This window comes from Anguilla anguilla, chromosome 4 (genome assembly GCF_013347855.1).
Source record: "Anguilla anguilla isolate fAngAng1 chromosome 4, fAngAng1.pri, whole genome shotgun sequence".
NCBI lineage: Eukaryota > Metazoa > Chordata > Actinopteri > Anguilliformes > Anguillidae > Anguilla > Anguilla anguilla.
In genome coordinates, this window is record NC_049204.1 from 17,210,372 (window position 1) to 17,230,120 (window position 19,749).

Sequence of the window (19,749 nt, forward strand, 5' to 3'; positions counted from 1 at the left end):
GAGTATTGTTTGTCAGGTCCGGCTGTTTTTGCTCACATAACTAAGGTGGATGCTCTTATGTTCTCTTTTATTGTAAGTTACTCTGGATAAAAATGTTTGCTAAATTAATGTCATATAATATAATAAAACAGGTCATGCTAGAATTGTGCTTGGGTACGTAAAGGAAGTGAACCTTGGCTGTTATGTATTCGGTTCCCTGAATGTCTGGCTCCAATGCGAGTGGGTAAGCATTTCCTGTGTTGGCAAGGAAGTAAGTTAGGGAACGAAATGCTTGATTTATGTCTTCTGTTTCTGTGATTCCAATACTTTCCTGCTTTGCTTGGACCTGTTGTCTTAGAATTGCCATTCATTTTGCAGCTCCATGCCAATTTGGCACTGTGCCTACCTTGTTCCTGTGCATTATGAAGCCTGAGAAACCAAGAACTCACCTTTCCAGAGAGAGGCCTCATAGAAAGCTAGCTAATTGTTTGTTACAGTACAGTGTGCTGGACTCTAGGGTAGCATGCCTGGTTGTTTCCCAGTTGAAACTGCAGACCTACTGTGAACAGGTAATATGTGATGAGCCTAACTTTGAAAGTCAGTGCCTGCAAAAGAGATAGCTGACATGTTATCTGCAAAATCAGTCACTGATTGTGCTTAATATAAAAAATATCAAAGCATGGACAGAACCCACAGAACCCAGAGTCTACTTCCTGTCTCTGTAGCCCACAGCTTCACATTAATATGATAATTAAAGATCTCCATACAGAGAAGTATGTTGCCAATGGGCAGCAATTGATTTATTCCTTACAAACCACTTTCTTCTGTTGTGAGCATATGAGTTCATTCTTGGAATAAATTTTTTTCAGTTCAGTCATTCATAATGCTATGTTACTCTTTACACCCCCCCCCCCCCATTCCAATACATTTAGTTTACATGAAAAAAATGTAATTAACTTAAGCTACTGTGAATTTTCTTTCTGTGGTGAAGTTTGCCTTGAGTATGACACATTTTTAGCTGTTTTTAAGATTTTAGTTATTGTGCAAGTCTGGATTAAATTAGATTTTTCTTCTCTGCACTCTAATTTGGAATTCAGCAAGAAATTGGATTAAATCTGGTCACAATCATTGCAATTGCCTTGGGTACTATTAAAAATAGATTCATTCTTTGCTTGCATCGGGAGAGTATATCGATTTTAGTACTAAATGCTACAACAAATTTACCCTGGGAAATGAACTTCACTTTTGAATATTCATAGACTCGTGGGCTTGTGGGACTCTTCTGATGTTCCGTTGTTCATAGCCAAATACCTGCAATTAAAATATGTAATTTATAGTTATTAGTAATTACATTATAATGGTCCATATGTGTAAATGGAAGTAAGACCACCTAATTATCTTCTAAGCATATGGATAATGTAGATAAAGATAATGTAATCCAATTTACAAATGTGAGTGTAATGGAGTGAACGTATGCAGCGCACTTTCATCAATATTAGAGAGGCTTGCAGTTCAATGAAAAAAAAAAATCAGAAAACAGTCTTCTGATTACTATGAAATTGGCAAAGAGGCTGCCATATGACAGAACATAACCTCCAAATATGGGCACCCGCTTGGGTTTGGAACCCCTCCACATAATCTGAGGCGTAGCGTGGTCCCATCTGTGTCCCCAGCCCACACCAAGGACATGCCGTTCACGTGCGAGACGTGCGGGAAGTCCTTCAAGCGCAGCATGTCCCTGAAGGTGCACTCCCTCCAGCATTCCGGGGAGAAGCCCTTCAAGTGCGAGGTGAGAATTTTCCTTTCCTTACTGTCCTCCATCCTCCTCCTCCTTGTCTGAGCAACGGAGGTTACATTTACATTGCAGGCATTTTAGCAGGCGCTTTTATCCAGGGCGACTTGCACAACTTTAGCATTTTTTTTTTACATAGCTTCCATTTATACAGCTGGATATATAGGGCACAACGGCAGTGTCCTACCTGTAATTGAATCTGCAACCTTTGAGTTACAAGCCCACTTCCCTCACCATTATACTACACTGCCCCACCCAACAGAGAGGGAATACAGATTAGGGCTACAGGGTGCTCCTCTCTTGCTCAGACGAGGGAGAGGGCGAATTGTGCTGGCCGTATGGGTCGCAGTGACTCCTTAGCACAGGGGACACTCGAAGAGAGGCATGAATATGTAAATGTGCATGTCTGAAGAGAGAGGCACGGGACTCCTGGGAGATACATATACGCGGGGCACAGCAGCGGGCACCGGCCTGGACGTTCCAGTGGGACGGTGAAAACCCACAGCAGCAGTTAGCGCGCCCCAAACCCCCCCCCCCCCCCCCCCCCCCCCTTTGCTCCCCTGTGTCCCAGCGGCAGCCAGGCATTACCAGAGCACTCAGACAGAAGCATTAGCATATTCATAACTCCCTCATACCGTATCACGCCTTCGTCCGATATATGTCTCCAGCGCTGGGGTAAGCATTTAAAATGGGTGTAGAATTTTCTTCATTAATTTTCTTTCACTGTGTAAGAAAATAAAACTTACGTTTTAAGACTTGATCTTTGAAAACTCATCAAAATAACTTATTGGGATGGCAGGTATGCCATCCCGCCAAGTTATGCCTTGGTTGAGTTTACTCTCAGGTGTCACAGTGAGGAGACATCAGAAATGTCTGTTGATAAGTCTTAAATGGTCATCAGAAGTTTAAAATAAAAAATCAAAAGTTAAAAAGGTTTTATATTTCCCATCCTGGGGACCACTGACAACTTAAGCTTTCTTTTTTTTTTGCTTTGTAACCAATCAGGTGACTGCATTTGCATGTGATCTATCCTAAGTACTCAACTGCTGTACATTAATGTCTGAAATGAGAAACATAAATACAGTACAGTAGTGCAAAATGAGAAAGCACTAATATGTTGTAACCCATGTTTGTGGCTGTGTTGCAGAACTGCAGTGAGAGGTTCCAGTACAAGTATCAACTTCGCTCACACATGAGCATCCACATTGGGCACAAGCAGTTCATGTGCCAGTGGTGTGGAAAGGACTTCAACATGAAGCAGTACTTTGACGAGCACATGAAGACACACACTGGTAGGAGCCCCTTTTCTTTGAGAATAGCTGCAAGTAAAATTCTGGACTGTATTCAGTCAAAATTTGTCCTTAACTTTGATGGTTTTGCTAATCATGTGCTGTACTTTAGTCTTTGGCTTGCATGTTTTAAAAAACAAAGTCTTACCAAGCCAAAACATTTACAAGACAGATTCATAGCAATCTCTCTGCATGTCACCATACTTTTCTTTAAGTGTATACTGTCCAATGTACAATTGGGAGATGAGAGCAGTATTGCCACAATGTTGTCACAATGCACAGAACAAAAAACTATTCAAACTACTCTTCCCCCGCCGTGCAGGAGAGAAGCCATACATTTGCGAAATCTGTGGGAAGAGCTTCACCAGTCGGCCAAACATGAAGCGCCACCGCCGAACCCACACGGGCGAGAAGCCCTACCCGTGTGACGTCTGCGGCCAGCGCTTCCGCTTCTCCAACATGCTCAAGGCCCACAAGGAGAAGTGCTTTCGGGTCAGCAACCCCATGATCCCAGAGGTCAACCCGCTGGGCCTCGACCCCGCCTCCCCAGCCGGCGACACGACAGCCAATCAGGCGGCGGTGGGTGCAGCAGCGTTGGGTGAGAGCATGTCCAGTGCCCACTCCCACCACGCTGCCCTCACTCTCCCCCTGTTCCACTCGATGGGAGGCCTTCCTCCACCCCCCCAGCTTCCTCCTCCCCCTCCCCTTTTCCCAGCAGCAAGGATAAACTCCAACAACAATTAATAATTAATGTCTGCTTTTTATCGTTTGTTTTTTGCAGACTCAAAATTTGGACACTCTGTTCCTTTCCAGGGGAGCTAAGACGCTCACTATCCTCACAGAGGGTTGACATTCACTTCACTCATGAGAATAGCCCCACAGTATGAAACTACTGCTCATACATAGCTATCTTTTTATTCTACTTGCCAATATTTCAGAGGATTATGAAGACATATACCAAGCATATTTGGATAGTTTTCCTTTAGAAATGCTAACTCCCTCTGTCTGCATAAAAAGCCTGGAAAAGGTATGATAGCAGTCCTTTTACATTTTATATTTTGTCCTTGTTTTTGTATCTCTTGACTGGATATCCATAATCTACAGGAAAGTGCAACAAAAGCAGTTCGCTCTCTTTCAAATTTGTATGTTACTATCTGCTTGCCTCTTCCATACTACACCTATTGTACAGTAATTGTGGAAAAGGGATTGACCATGTTGGTCACTTCTCTGAATACTGGAGCATCATTACAAATACAGTGCCTCCTGGGGAACGTCATGAGAATTCTTTGTGAGTCTCATGGACAGAATTGTCATGGACTATTGGAGTGAGGTCCATTAAGGTGCAAGAGTGTCCACAGGGAACTTAAGCCTACTCCCAACTTTTATAACATCGTCTCTTTCTCCTAATGTCCCTGAGAAATATAATTGGGGTTTGTGTGGTTGTGGGAATGCTATTGCATAGCAGTCATGAAATGGCCACAGTGGGTTTATGCGGCGTAGTGAAAGGCCAAGCATGTTCTGAACTTTGTGGCTGGTGGAGCCACAGGGATTCCCCAAGCAAGTGCTAATGGTGGTTTTCTGAACAACTTAGCAACCGTGATAGGACACAAGGTGTCTATTTTCATTTTTCTAGTTCACTGAAATGTAGCAACATCATTCTGTTTTTGTGTTTTATTGTTTTGCTTCGGTTCTTTTAAATGATCCAGCGATAACCAAATGCTAATTTTTCTTATAATACATTTGTATTGCATTGCAATAACGAAATCCATAAGCTCACTTGCTAGGTCATTGTTATACAGCCTTTTGTGTATTTGCTGAAGCTTTCAGACCCACCTAGTGATATTCACGATGTGCTCTAATTGTATCTTTCTTTTTAGTGAGGTTCTTGTGTAATATTAGGCATGTGATGCCGCTTTAAAGGCTTTTGAAAAGTTAAGTTGAGAACACTGTGCAACACCCAGATAACCAAGAGAGAGGAAATGCAAGGTTCCATTTAGCAAAAAAGGTGTAAGAGATCTAAAGAACACAGATTCATACGACCTCCTGGTCAATAACTATTACAATCATTCAACCAAACCCTTTGGGCCTCAAGGCTTAGGGGCTAACACAAAGTGCATTGAGTGTACTTATGTCCAGCCGGTTGGATTATTTGCTTATGTTAAGCAGTTTAGTTGTTTTTGCTCTGTTTTGTAGTAACACGACACTTTCTGATTTGTTTTTTTCTGCCCTCTTAAATGGCTCTCTATGGAATATCCTTGTTTTGTATTGAAGCCATTCCCTTGCCATTCAGATTCACTGGATCCATAATATATGGAGGGCGAGTTATCACTTCTCCTCATTTTAACAGTTTTGGATCATATTAAATCCCATCTTAACTGGACTAAATTCACATTAAAATTCACATTAAAAATTACTAAATTAATTAATGAATATCACAAACCACATTCCCAATCATATGTCAGGATGCTATTTGAGAATCCAGAATGAGGAACAGATTTTCTGAGAATCTTTTCCATAGAGTATGAAAGAAACAGTATCCCATTTGTTTCTGACTAAACAAAAGGTCAGATAAACAAAATTCCTGCACTTTTTAAAGAGATTCCCTTTTTCAGAGGAAGATGATAATCTGCCCTTACTGTTCACTATAAGTTTTAAACTTAAAGGCAGCAAAATAATTCAACAATTTTGCTACCCCTGATGAAATAGCAAGATAACTTGATTTGTATGGTCCAGCATAGTTCCTAACGGAGCAAAATATATATATTTTGAATGGAAGATATTGTTGTGACCTGTATTATGAATATATTATATTCTGAAGACCTTCAGGCAAACTAAGACTGATAGGAATTGCAGTTGATTGGTTACCTGAACATGACTTTTAGAGTAGTGTGTAATTTGTCTTGTTTCTTCCAAATGTTAACCAAAGTGACAACATTAGAAAACCAGATTTAACTACATGAACTACAGGGGAGTGGAACAGACCTGTGGAACAAATTTTTGTTTTGTATATTTGTTTTTTTTTTCAAATATTTCTGGCTTCATCAACTGCAGCATAAGTTCTTAATATACGTTTGATTCCCTTGAATATGGCAATGCAGAAAACATGGCATCAGAGAAAGGCCATATGAACTTGGGTATGACTGTCTTATAATACTGGTCACTGTATTCTACAGAAAACAAACACCATTCAAGCTGTGAGAAATGTATCATTGTTCTATATCTCCCATGTTGAGGTCAAGCACTATAAATATTTTGAGTGTTGGGGGAAGAGTGCAATCTCATTGTTACTTTTGGCTAGATGTGCACTTGTGTGATAACCATAATTTTATTGTTCAAATGCATTTTTATAATGTAAAAAAAAATCAAAATTGTTTTAATCTGCTGCAGCTGGATCACTATAGGTTTCATGAGAGGTCACTGTTGGAATACTTTAAAGTCTTACTTATTTGAGGATGTGACAAAAACAAACTGTATTGCAGTATTGGTATCAGTCATAGATATAGAAATACCGTATGAAAATTAATACAAAGTTTATTCCTAGCCCACTTTCGTATGAGATCATAATCTGTTGTTTACAATCTCTTTGAATGAAAATGTTTTACTTTGTGTGTTGGCAGGTATTAATGAAAGATGTGGAAAGTTGTGAAGATTTGTAATAAGCTGTAATATGTTCTAGTAAGTTTTCAAATTGCTTAAGCACCTTATAATAGTAATAATGATGTAACTGTATAACAAGAAACCCAACTGTGTTTGTAAAATGTGATAACAATCGCAAAGCTGAGGCAGCAGTAACCTGGTTGTGAATTGAAACCAAAAGATTTACTATAGGTACTTTTTTATTTTTTAATTCTTGTTTGTATTTACATTGGCCTGTACCTTTAAGTGTTGCATTCCCTGATTGGCTGCAGTGCATGGTCCACATTGGAATAGGCTCGTAGCGGAGCACTGGCAGCTGTGTTTTTTATAAACTTGTTGAATCTACTGTCCCATTGGCAGATGCACATGTCAATCAAAAGGTGAATAAGTGTTTGATAGGCTCCACAATACTCTTTTGGGAGTGGCTGCACTTTAACTCATGAAGTGGCATTACTGCCTTGTAGTCTTAAAGCAAAGCATAATGTCACTGTACTGCATGGCATTGCAACTAGTGATGGTAATGAACTGTCTGTGGAAGAACACATTCTACTTAGGCTCAGAATGCCCACAATACTATAACTACAAGAATAAACTTTAAATTAAATTACTCTTAGTAAGCGGATTAGTTGTTGCTCCTTTGTGGGAGGCCTTACCCAAGCTTTGATTCATGCTCTTTATCTTTTATTGGAATATGTTGAAGAACATTGAATCTCGATCAAATGGTAAAGGATTTAGGATTGTCAACTTTCAAGTCTGGCACTGTTAATTAAAGCTAAAGTAAATAATCATATACAGACACATTTAGTCCAGTTTGAGATATGCTGAAATGATCCTAAGCACTACTTTTCATACATTTTGTATAAAGTCACTCAGTATATTTTTTTGACATTGGAAAACGATGTGAAAGATATCACATTTCTTTTATTGGTGACTGGCTTTAGTTTAGCAAAGGTATCATTGCAAAATCGTATGCTCCAGGGTCATATTTTTCAGAGAACGGTTGGCTAATTTGAACCATTCGTAGATGGTGCTTCATTATTTGTCTTGCCTTAAGTGATTGAAGACTAATGGCAACGCTACATGTTTTGATGGTGACTGTTGTAAAATACTAGTTACGAATGGTAATGCTATTTAAATTGTCACAGAACGAGAAGTTGGTGCCTATGTACTTTTGCAATCAATTGATATTCCCGAAAGCTTTTCATACTCTACATTGTCTGCTCATTGGATGTTCTCACCTTGTTGAAAAGAGGAAAAGAGTTAGGTCAAATGATTTACAGAACCATGATATCTTTCACTAAATGTTCATCGAAGATATAAAACCTACAACGAGTTTAGAAGTTTTAATTGTGTATGCTGTATCTAATAATAATAGTATTAGCATTGCTTAGCTGAGACTGCTCTGTAATCATTTATGAAGCACTGTGCAGTTAATCAATTTGTCACAATGTCATGCAGCAGAGCAGCACAGATTAAGATGTCTGAAGGCTGAGAATGAGGGGAAAACATTGGAGCTATTCCTGGACTCTAGTACAAAGGCTTCTGTTATACTGCAGATATCTTGGATTAAAACAAGACAGAAGACAAAGTAACCTGGTTAACAGGTTATTTTCAATCATTCACCTATAGATGGTTTGGATTATCCAATCAAAAACAAGTAAGATCAGTCACGGTTCTAGTAAAACACTCGACTTGCGGTGATTGAGCGTACAGGTAAAAGCCTTCAGACGCTAATCATGCTCTGCGGCAATACTAGACTGAGGGTAATGCAAAGATGTTTAAGGATTTTAGTATTACTGTTGTCAGTCAGATGCACTGTCAATAATCATTGAAATAAGATGGTCAAAACACTTATCACCACACATGTATATTCCATATTTGAAAGACAGGTTGTCTAAGTAAAATGTATTCAAGTTGTAATCTCCTGTATGTCAATTCAAAAGGCTCACCTTCAGCCAGGGGGATTATGAGAGGAGTGAGCAAGTACGGTGGTGTGTTGTGGGCCAATTATTGCTTAAGCTGCAGCCTGCCTGAGTATTGGTATTATGAAATACCCTCATTGTATTCAAGTGGCAGAGGTATTTCAACAGTTCTGTTAAGTTTAAGGTTTTTATTGAGGGAAAAAAGCACTTGACATTTGCTTGTTGCACATCATTTTTAAAGGCATAACAAAAGCTAGCTTTTTCTTATTCTTAAGCACTTTGTAGACATGGATGGTGTTAATTGGAGATAATTTGTTGATGTCAGGTATAGCACTGACAGTTTTGATGTTTGAAAAGAAATCAGTACATGTATAATACTGTTAAAGTCAAAGTAAAAAAACAAATGTTGCGTGATATTGGATACAGATTGGATATCATATTTTTGAGTGCTGTTTCATAGCCAAGGGCCAAATGATGAAGGCTACAGTCAGAAGTATTACTATTGCTCTTGCTGATTTGCTGACAGACACATTGTTTCCTTTCTTCCTTAAAGATCAATTTGTTCGATACAAATTTGGCTGGCTAGAATAAGCTATGGGTGCCTAAAACAAACATTTTTTACTGTGTGAACTGTTAAGTGCAGGTGTCTGCATCCTGTGTCATGGAGAGCTGCAGGGTCTGCTCGATTTTGCTTTCACCTTGAATTCAGCAACCGATTCAGACCCAAGCGACCAAGTGAGGAGAGTTAACTGTTTACACTCACGCTCTCCAGGACCTCGATTCCAGGCCCCTGGTTTAGTGCATTGTGATGTTTTTTGTTTTTTGTATTTTTCCCCAAAGGAAAGTAGGATTCTTACCATGGGTTTTGCTGCTAGTGGGATTGTTTCCCCAGATGATAGACTTTTGTGGCCTTCTTACCTAGACCAAATCTAAGGGTATATGTAAAGGTAGACTCAGTTTGTGAGTCGGTCTATGGAAAAGCTGAGAGTGTGTACATAAAAGGTTATGCATTAGAGAATCATGGCTACACAGGAGAATATATATATATAATATACATATATATATATATATATATATGATTAGTAAGCCAAGGAATTATTTGAATGAGGAATTTGTGGACTGCATTTGTTTGGTTTCATTTGCAAATTACTTTTTTCATGTACAAGTCAATCAAGTACCAAGTCTGTCAATGAGGAACTCATAAATTAAATGAATGTTAGAATAATCAAAGAGGTAGTGTTATGGGTTACTGCGCATTAGTTGTAGGGCAGTGGGATAGTCTTTTCGGTGTTGCAGTGTCCAATTGGGAAATGGAAATATCCGTTCATTGCATAGGTTTCAGTGCTACTGAATAATCTAAAACCCAAACAAATCTGTATTTTTTCCTAGGATCAAATGGTTTCCTGGCTAGGTTCTGATTTAACCACCCTTCCTTCCCAGTCCAGAGATTTAGGAAGCCAATTCTGTGTCAATCTTTTTCTGTATGCTGATTCAGTAATTTACTATGTAAACACAATGTCTTAGTTTACTCCAGTGTATATAGATTACATGTAGACCGTAGCTGTTGTGGTTATCTAAACAGAAATGTAAAAATAATACAAGGACAATTGTGTCTAGAGGTGCTAATACTATTAGTCTATATTCCATGTCATTTATTGTATTGGCTAGTGTATATTGTCTGTAACAGAGGAAAGAGGAAAAAAAACAATAATTTCCATATTAAATTCTATAGATATATATATATTATTCCAACTGGAATGCCTCCTGTGGTTATTCCTCATCTGGGAAAATGTGTTTTTACTGGTATTTAAACCCTTGTGTTCTTTCTTCTCTGACTTTTTGAGAGCACAGCTTTATACAGAAAACCCAATAAAACGTCATTTTCAGGACACCCCCTATCTTTCATGTCAATGACCTTTTTCCTAAAATCTCCAACCACATGTTTTCCTCTGTGCCTGTAAGAACAATTCTTTATGTTATTCATTATTTTTCATAAGAATAGTATTTTCATACATTTTTTTTTAATGTTTGGAAACGGTAGGTTCACCGTGTGCCTGTGAACTTCCAGTGTGTGGGCAGCTTACCCAATGTTTTTTTCTCTTGTGGATGCCACTGCACGGTTAACGGCAGTAAAGCTACAATGTACACTATGTCCCCAGAACCCTCAATCTCAGTCCTCCGATTGCGTACTTTACATGGGAATGCTGGCAAGTTGTTCTTCCGTGTTTGGTAAACACTGTTATAAAGTGTAAAGTCAACAGTCCTCACAAGAGACAACAAAGGGGTCTGTTTTCCCAGGACTGACCCACAGTACATCAGCTGCCCCCTGGTTTCAGATGTGTCTCCCCCTAATTAACTGCTCTTGGTATGCCGTGTACCAGCCAGCAGCACTCCTTGAGGGGCTGGCAAAGAATGCAGCGGTAGCAGAGGCCTGGATAAATTTGGACAAAGGGCTGCTGCACTTGTGGGATTTGAGATGTTAACTTTGTACTTGCATTTAAAAACCTGAAATGCATATTCTTGACAGCATGTAATAATGCTTTTAAATCACATTTTGTGGTCCCCTCCAGGAATTAGTGGCAGTCACAAAATATTTAAGAGAATCTCAGTCACAAAAGCTAAAAATGACAATTGCGGATATGTCTGTGTAAGGGATGCATACTGCATGATGTTTCAAGTAATTCTGGTATTGATATTTTGAAGAGATAATATTATGAATATTTAGTCATGTGTGACCTGAGATATTCTTGTCAATTATTTAAATACTTCTAATCAAAATTCAGATTCTTTCTTTGAACACCTTTAATAAGTAATTACTGTTTGACTGTCCTTATTCCTATGACTGTGGAATTATAATGACGATCAAAAGCCCTGCTGTATTTTATAAAGTTAGTCAAGGTCCTTTATACTGCAGAAACAACTGCACAAACAAAACTATAATGATTACCTCACAGGGGAAGCAAACATTGGAGTCTGAATACACCAGTACTGCTGACTCTCCAGGGCAGTAAGTCACCAGTTTGCCTCATAAAAATTTCAATTAAAAAAAAACAACAACAGGTGTTTGTCTGAGGCACTGTACAGAGAGGAAGGCTTGCTGATTTATACATGTTTCTTCTGCATTTATGGGCACACAGGTATAATAAATATGCAAACTCAAGCATGTTTGTTCTTTTGATCACTTGGGGGAAAATGTCTAGTTTATTAATGGCAAAATTAAACGTGGCTGCTGTAAACATCTCTTGATTTGTTGTCTGCCAGAATATGCCATCCAAAGAGAAAAAGATTGAGTTCTGGCTCCCTCTGTTGAATCATTAATGTATCTGCATTGTTTGAACTAATTCAGGCTGTCTAATATATTGCAATAAAATGGTTGTGCTAAAATCTTGTCTCACAGATCAAGGGTATTCATAGACCATAGTCAAAGTAGAATATGTAAGTAATTTTAAATAATATAGAAATAAATGTTTGAAATCATTTTTACCAATGAAGACACAATTTACAAATAGAAACGGTCTTTACATAACATTAGAAAAATCTGGGATGAGATCTCTTGCCTTTATAAATACTGTTCCCTCAGTATGTGAACACAATCAGCCTTCTGCTGTGCACAACTGTTTGCTGTTCATGTGTTACCTAGAACATGCTGTATTCCACATTTTATGCTTCCTCTGTGGTGGTGATATTGGAAAAGGAAATATGCCTGTAATTATCCAGGACCCATGAAAAAAATGCTACCATGGGGTCACTTCCAAACAGGTTGTATGATGAAAAAACTAATTTGATGAGTAAAACTCTTTTGATGTGTATAAAACTCTTCCGCTTAGTAAAAATGAGCCTTCAAAGTATTAAAGCAAAACGTAACTGTAAGTTATCATTCTATTTCTGTGACACCAAACCTTTTAATAAAGCTCATTGTTATGGGATGAAAGCCAAAGGTTATTGTAACTAAAGGATTTTGATATTACTGAGCTGGATGGTTCTTTCATCACACTCGTCTGGAACATTCCATCTTCAATCAACATCAGCTTTCACTGCTAACTTAAAAATTATATGCGGTCACACATTCATTCTGGATAGCACATACAACTCTGGAATTCTATTCCAGTTCTGCCCAACTCCACTACATAGAATAATATACTGTAATACCATAGTACAGTAGCAGTTAAACTGTCAGAAAAATGGTAAAGTTACTGGTTCATAGTCTCTGCTGACCCTTTGTGAATTTGTAGTTCAGGGTGTTGTCAACTAGGCTCTTCTGCTCTGATGGCAATACAGAGCGACCAGTCACTTGCAAGCGGTCTTCTCCACCTCTAGGGTGCTGTGATGGTTACATCTTGGTAAGATGCAGGGTATTGAGGCGTACACCCAGGACGCTGGCACCTGATGCATAGTGGATGTCCCTTAGAATACCGATCCACTTCCGCTCCCCCTCATCATATCTGTGGAGGATACATTGTATTGCACAGTTGTCATTTTTTATTTCTGTGTTAGCAGAAGTAACATATTTTTCTTGATTTTCAACAACTTTGTTGTGACTGCTCCGCGTCTTCAGCCAATATTTCCATGAGAAACACCCAGCGTTATCTATAATCCCTGCGGGTAACATTTGTAGCTCTGAAGTGTCACAGGTGTGAGATTCACGTACTGTGGTCCAATCTCATGTTCACACTTCCAGTAAACATTTTATGCATTAAGATGAAAATGAAACTGATATATTTTTAATCAGAAAATATGTGAAACTGCTATATTTTTTAAACAGAAGGCATCACAGTTTGTCTATATGATGCGTTTGTATTTTGGAGATCTATACGAACATAGATCATGTAACTGCACAGGATTCTACACACGTCACCGAACCCTGACACCAGCAGGAAGGGTGTATGTCACATGACTGGCATGACAAAAGTGACATGACTCACCTCCAGATGTCAGTCATCTCCTTGGGGATGAGTTCTTCATTTTCAGTGGGCATCATGGCGAATCCCCCAATGGCATATAGGGAACCAGCTGTGGAGACCAGACTGATGGAACTTCGCTCTTGAGGGAACTCCAGAAACTCAGACCACCTAAAATGCATACAACCACAGTCCTTTACACAGGGGCATCCATGAAGGTTTAAATGTATCAGGTAAGTTGTTCCACACAAATTAAAATACTATCTGATAATATGTGTAGATCTCAGTCTTATTCCATGTAAATAATTTTGAGGCCAATGCTTGAATATTGCTTCCATGATGTAATTGTTAGTTTCACAAAGACTTCAAAATGACATTTAATGAGAACATTTAAAACATTAGATATATTTGGATGTTACAAAAACATTTTAAACATCTGCATATGTTCACACATAATGTGTGACTCTACACATGGCTATGTTCCACAGCCAGTTACCATACTTTCTATATACTGATGCTCACTTGTCGCTGGCGATGTCATAGACTTCCACGGTATTGGTGAGTCCTGCGTCCGTGACTCCAGCGACCACATAGATCTTGTCCTGGTGGACTGCCACACCGAAAAGAGAGCGGGCCATCTTTAACGGGGCCAGGTCCTTCCACTCTAATGTCTTTGGGTCGTAAACACACGTCGTATTTATGCAATCTCTGCACAGAACAGACGACAAACATTGGTAAACATTTTAGAAAAAACAAATGAGGTTTTAAGAAATGTTATTTTCTTTGGTTTGAACCCATTTTTACTCATCCCAAATTGGAGTGCTCAACCATGTACGAAGACCCTTCCATTTCTGCAATGCCACTGTCAATTTGGGAGAGCATAGACCAGGCCTGTTTGTGGTGCTATCATCGACCAACCACCTCTTCTTTTCCCTTCACAGTGCATCAGCTGAACTGCACATTGGATGGATATAATTCATTAACAGCTGACAGACTCCTGGCAGGCTGCAGGCACCAGAGACTTCTCTCTTGTGCAATGAGGTGAGGAAACCTTCTTGACTGAAACTCTCCTTCCCTGAGAAGTGCCATGCCAAATTACTCACAAATTAAAGTATCTTAACTATGTACTAGAATATACTTTATCCAGGAACCCTGTTTCTTTTTTAATTCCATAAAGATGATTAAACAAAGCACAAAGTGGGGAATATTGGTTTGAGGGGGCAATGTTTCAAATACCATGTGGGATGGTGATTTTATACCTCATGCCTGGAACTGGCCAAAATGTGAATTATGTATGCATGAGAGGTCCTTTTGATCTGGGCTTTCATTGGCCACGCTCTAAATGTCTATATTTGAAAAGCTGAATGAGAACTTCACCCCATTTTCTGCAGCCACCATGCTGTGCCTCCATCTGCATGTGTCAGATCTGCATTACCACGCCTCTTCCCAAAAGATCCATCTCCCCTCTTTTTCTGTAGCCAATGCATCTGTTACTGATATCTCTATTATCTAGCTAGCCATTGCCCACCCATCATGCATTATGTAACCACTTTGTACAACATTTCCTTGGCATAATCCATAAGCTATTCTGTAAGGATTGTTCAAATAAACCATGGCTCTATAGAACTATACATGAAGTGGATTGAATAGCACAGAAATTATTATAAAGACATTACAATGCCAGACCACTTGAGAGACTTACTTGTTTTCACCCTTTCCTCCAATTACATAGATGAGTCCATTATGAGACACAGTTCCATGGCCGTAAACTGCAAAGCCAAGAGAATCTGTCTCCTCCCATTTGAAGGTCCTATAAGTTAAGAGAGATACAGATGGAACACTTATTACAGTCTTGAACTGTCTTATTACAGTCCAGATTATCATTACGCAAGCAATCCAATCAAATAAAAACGTATGAAAAAGAAGTTTTTCAAAGGGGCTGATGGGAGTTGGGGTACCAAGTTCTTTCTGTTACACTTGATGTACCTTGTGACACGTATACTTGACTTTTATTGGCAATGTATTATTTCTAATCTAATATTCACCAGAATGGCATGCACCAGACATATCGTGGTCTGAGGCCACCCCTACTAGTTGAGTGATCACACACCACTGGATTGCGTTGGCAAATCAGCCCAGGTATGTGTGTGTGTGCCCACTCAACGAGAAAGCATGGTCCCAGAACGCTACAGTAATCGAATGCAGTTAATTTTTGAAGTGTGTTATCTCATTTGCACACTGCAGCTGTGAGTGCACCCTGTGTTCTGCTTCTCATTCAGCGGTTACTCACTGTCTGTCATAGACCATGACAGTGTCCAGGATGCGCTCTTCTTCGTTCAGCTCCTTGCCTCCGATAACAAAAATGGAGTTCGCTACCTCTCCCAGCCCGAAGAGGCACCGGGTGGATGGAAGAGGAGGCATACCCAGCCAGTCTGAACCAATGGGGTCAAACTGTGGTTGGACAAGACCAGGTCAATTGACTCCATCAGGGGAAACAATGACTGTCTGAAAACAAGACTAGCTGGGGTTCAAAGCTAAAGGAATGTATACATACAGCTAAACACTGGCAAACAGTCAAATATGAATCGGTATGCAATGCCATTCAAACTAACTATCTCATATGTGCTCATATATTCATATATCCTCATTAGAAGTTTTAATAAATACATAATTCCCCTTTTCACCCTCACTTTTCACAGTAGTGCCAACTGCAAAAAGCAGCTGAAACATAGGTACTTCTCCAATACACTTACTCACAAACCTGTGACCATTTTTCACACTATTGGTCTACAGGATTGTACACAGGTCTACAAGATTATTTCTCATTGACAAAAACTGCTAGGCCATGAGCACCTGTCACATTGTTGGGAGGAGCTAATGCAGCGGTAACCCAATGAGCCCAGGCTGACCTAAACACACCAAACCCCTGGAGGGACGATACCATTTACATCCCACCACAGCACACCCATGGTCATACTTGTCTAATGACATAGCCTGGTCTTGAATATATGCTGTGTTCACTACAAGGCACAGTATGCACTTGTGGAAAGTGCCTTACGCTGACTGAGCCTCTTATGAGCTTTTAATTTTAAAACATCTGTCATTTGTCATTTAAATTGCACTGCCAAGTGAATATGGCTTGTACAGCTAAAGCAATTATCACTATGTTATTTGTGTTCAAATTATTCAAAGAGTGTTCAAAGGGTTTTTGAGCATCTTAGGCCTTGTTAGACATAAACTACTCTTTGTATCCCTTTTAAAAATAGAGGAAAATCAGCACATAAAATATGTATATTTCGTTTTGAACAAACAGTGAAACAATACAATACATGACAACTTACCTGTAAAAAGTAAGAGCTGAGAGGCTCCTCTTTGCTTTGTTCATTGTAGAAAAGTCCCCCTGCTACAAAGATCTGATTCTCCTTAGTGACCAGGCTGCAGTGGTTTTTGGGAACCTGGGTGGACAAAGACGCCACGTAACAATCATTTGCTGTGGGGTCATAGGCCACCGCCCCTGTGTCACTGATCATGAATATGAGATCCCTGAGGAACATTCCAAATCGCAGGTTGTCATTCAGGATTCCTGGAAGCAAGCCTTCCTTCTCTTCCTCCTCTTCTTCCTCCTCACCCATTGCTCCATCATCTTCTGTTTTTTTGCCCTCTGCCTTCTTACTGGTGGTTTTCTTGACTTCGGGAAGCTTTCCATTGAAAGCATCTTTTACCAGCTGTAACTTCTCTGTGATCTCCGGGTTGGACTGTATCCAATTGTGATTTTCCACTTTGTTTGCGAAATATTCCTCGGAGACTAGGCGGAAGCGGACACACTCCAGCAGGCCTGGAAGTTCCTTGAGCCGGTTATCCTTGTCATGGGCGACCCACTTCAGAAGCGATTCATAGACCAGCTCTTCGTTCTCTACGTTGAGGGTGTCGGAAGCGAGGATTGCTGCTAGCTCGCTTGGGCTCATGTCGAGGAAGTCCTGGTCCAGCAATATCAGCTGGAAGCGGTTACAGATGAAGTCCCTGGCGGAGATGGCCAGCCGGGGGCAGTTCAGCATTAGGCCCAGCCTGAAAATCGCCACGCAATTGCTGAGGCTCAGCCTCTTCTGCAGGAAGGAGACGCAGACAGTAAAGATTGAGGGGATCTGTAACAAGTTGGCTACTGTGAAGATGTCTTGCACATTCTGCTCTGTCACAACAATGTTGGATGTGTAGATGTATTTGAGGATGAGCTCCATGATTTCTGGCTCCACTTCTTCTAGGACGATCTCCCGCTTTTGGAACTCCTCCCGATCTGACTTGAACATAGCCCTGAAGAAGGAGCTACAGGCAGCCAGCACCAGTCGATGGCAGGGGAACTCCTTGTCTTTGATTTTGAGGACACAGTCCACGAAAGTATCACTCTCCAGGAGGTCATAAAGCCCGTCTTGCAGCAGCGTCTGCTGGTACATCCGGGGCTCTTCCATGGGGTCTATAGGTGTAGCCATCTTTTTGCGAAGCTAGAAATGGATGGGCTTTCCGGTCACCTCTGCGTAGTAGTGTAGCAGCGCTGTCTCATTCAGAGCGTAGCCCAGAAAGAAGAAATAGATTTTGTCAGGCTGAAACTAGCTCCCTTGATCCAGGACTGCTGGCTTCCTCAGCTGTTTCAACCCTTCAAACTCCAACAGGAGGTGTATTTATAGACTAGGCCCTCACAAAGCTGAAGAATCCACAGGGTACACGTGAAATGTGATCCCCAGTAGTCTGTCCCAGGCTACAGCTGACGAGCTGTCTCCTGGCTAAACGGAAGGAGCTTGTGAGCTCATGGCTCCACACACTGAGACCACCATCCAAAAGGAATGCACCCCCTAGTGGGGATCTGAATCAATGCAACCTCTTCAATAAGATCATCACTCATTAAAAGGTCCCTTACTGAGCCCTGAGTCATAAGAGTGAGCACTATATTACAGCACTGTCCTCAGATCGAGTGTGCATCTTCTGGTCCACTTGTTAAATAGACAAAACATAATATGATCTTACCTTTCTGTGTATAAATCAATGTACATAGCCAAGTGTATCAGGACATGTTGAGCCATCACGTCATCATAAAATTGTGAGTGGAAATAATCAGTTTGGAAAACATGGTTGGGTGTGAATTGTAATTTCAGAAATGTCCCTCAATGAGCAAAGACTCCTTTTTCCCTAAAATTCATTTCAAGTGTTTGTCTGTAATTTGGCTTAATTTTTGAAAGATGAGAGGATACAAATGTTGAGTTCATGCTTTAATCAACTGGATGGAAATGGTTTTGGTTATAAAATGAAGTATCCCATATTTACTTACTGTATCTTATAAAAATCTTAAAAAACTAGAAGTACTTTGCTACTGTAGCCAATAAAATCTGTCTGTAGAAACAATGTATGAAATTGCATTTAAACTAAAGAATGGCACTGTCTGACTGGGCAGAATGAAAATTATAAATGACTTCTTGCTCTGCACATTATTTATACATAATGTTTCTTTCATCTTTCCACACCAAGATTAATTTACCTTTGTAACAGTTCTGTCCAGAAATGTTAAACATATTAAATAATGGTAGTTTATATTTTCTAATATTTATATGGAAAAAAACCCCCTATGCTGTAACATTATTTGGATGCCGTTTTGTATAGTAAATCATACAGATATAGCTCTTACTAGCATTGCGCATGGAAAAACATTCATCAGCTGTTCCCCATTCCAGAGTAAAGCTTTTCCAGTAGAACAGAATACTCTAAAAGTGGAGCTGAGTAATGTCACGTCAGCCATCTAGCTGAATATGAAGTACCGCTGTTTATGAAGATGAGCAGAATCTAAAAGTTGGTTTAATCATATTCATGATCCTATGACCTTTAAGAAGCTAATCTAAGCCGCCTTGTCAGAGAGGCAGTACTCCATGCCCTTTCCCCTCTGACTGAGAGAGGCATTACAATAGATCAGTCAATCTCTCCACCAAGAACAGTTATGCCTGAGCCAAGCAGTGACTGTTTCTACCTTTTGCTTCACTCCTAAGATTAATCATCAGAAGCCAAGACTACTGTCTGACCATTTATGAACATGTACGTACAGGTAGTGAATTTAAAAAAACATTACAATAGGGAATGGTTCTAGTGTTCCCATAATGATATGAAGTGTACTTTTCTGACATGGTCTGAATGCATTCTTTAAGAAATGTATTGAGGGCTGCTAGAGGTGGAGGGTGTCCAACTAAAGCACTCAT

General features: G+C 39.9%; 2 protein-coding genes across 3 annotated transcripts in view; one reads left to right on the forward strand and one right to left on the reverse strand.

Annotated features, from left to right (window-relative positions):
- The window catches only part of zbtb47b (zinc finger and BTB domain containing 47b), a 48,685-nt gene extending 38,315 nt beyond the window's left edge, over positions 1-10,370 (forward strand). For both annotated transcript variants that reach the window (XM_035414182.1, XM_035414181.1), the window contains 3 exons: positions 1,653-1,768; positions 2,919-3,063; positions 3,383-10,370. In XM_035414182.1, the coding sequence (XP_035270073.1) occupies positions 1,653-1,768; positions 2,919-3,063; positions 3,383-3,804 (683 nt within the window). In that variant the 3' untranslated portion in view covers positions 3,805-10,370. The remainder of the gene's footprint in view (positions 1-1,652; positions 1,769-2,918; positions 3,064-3,382) is intronic.
- A 1,974-nt stretch (positions 10,371-12,344) lies between these two features.
- Positions 12,345-18,130, reverse strand: klhl40b (kelch-like family member 40b). Its single transcript, XM_035414183.1, has 6 exons — positions 16,858-18,130; positions 15,807-15,967; positions 15,219-15,326; positions 14,039-14,224; positions 13,541-13,687; positions 12,345-13,060 (listed from the first exon to the last, which is right to left on the reverse strand). Exons 1-6 carry the CDS (start codon positions 17,998-18,000, stop codon positions 12,949-12,951), a joined length of 1,857 nt encoding a protein of 618 aa, XP_035270074.1. The 5' UTR covers positions 18,001-18,130; the 3' UTR covers positions 12,345-12,948.
- Positions 18,131-19,749: the final 1,619 nt, after the last annotated feature.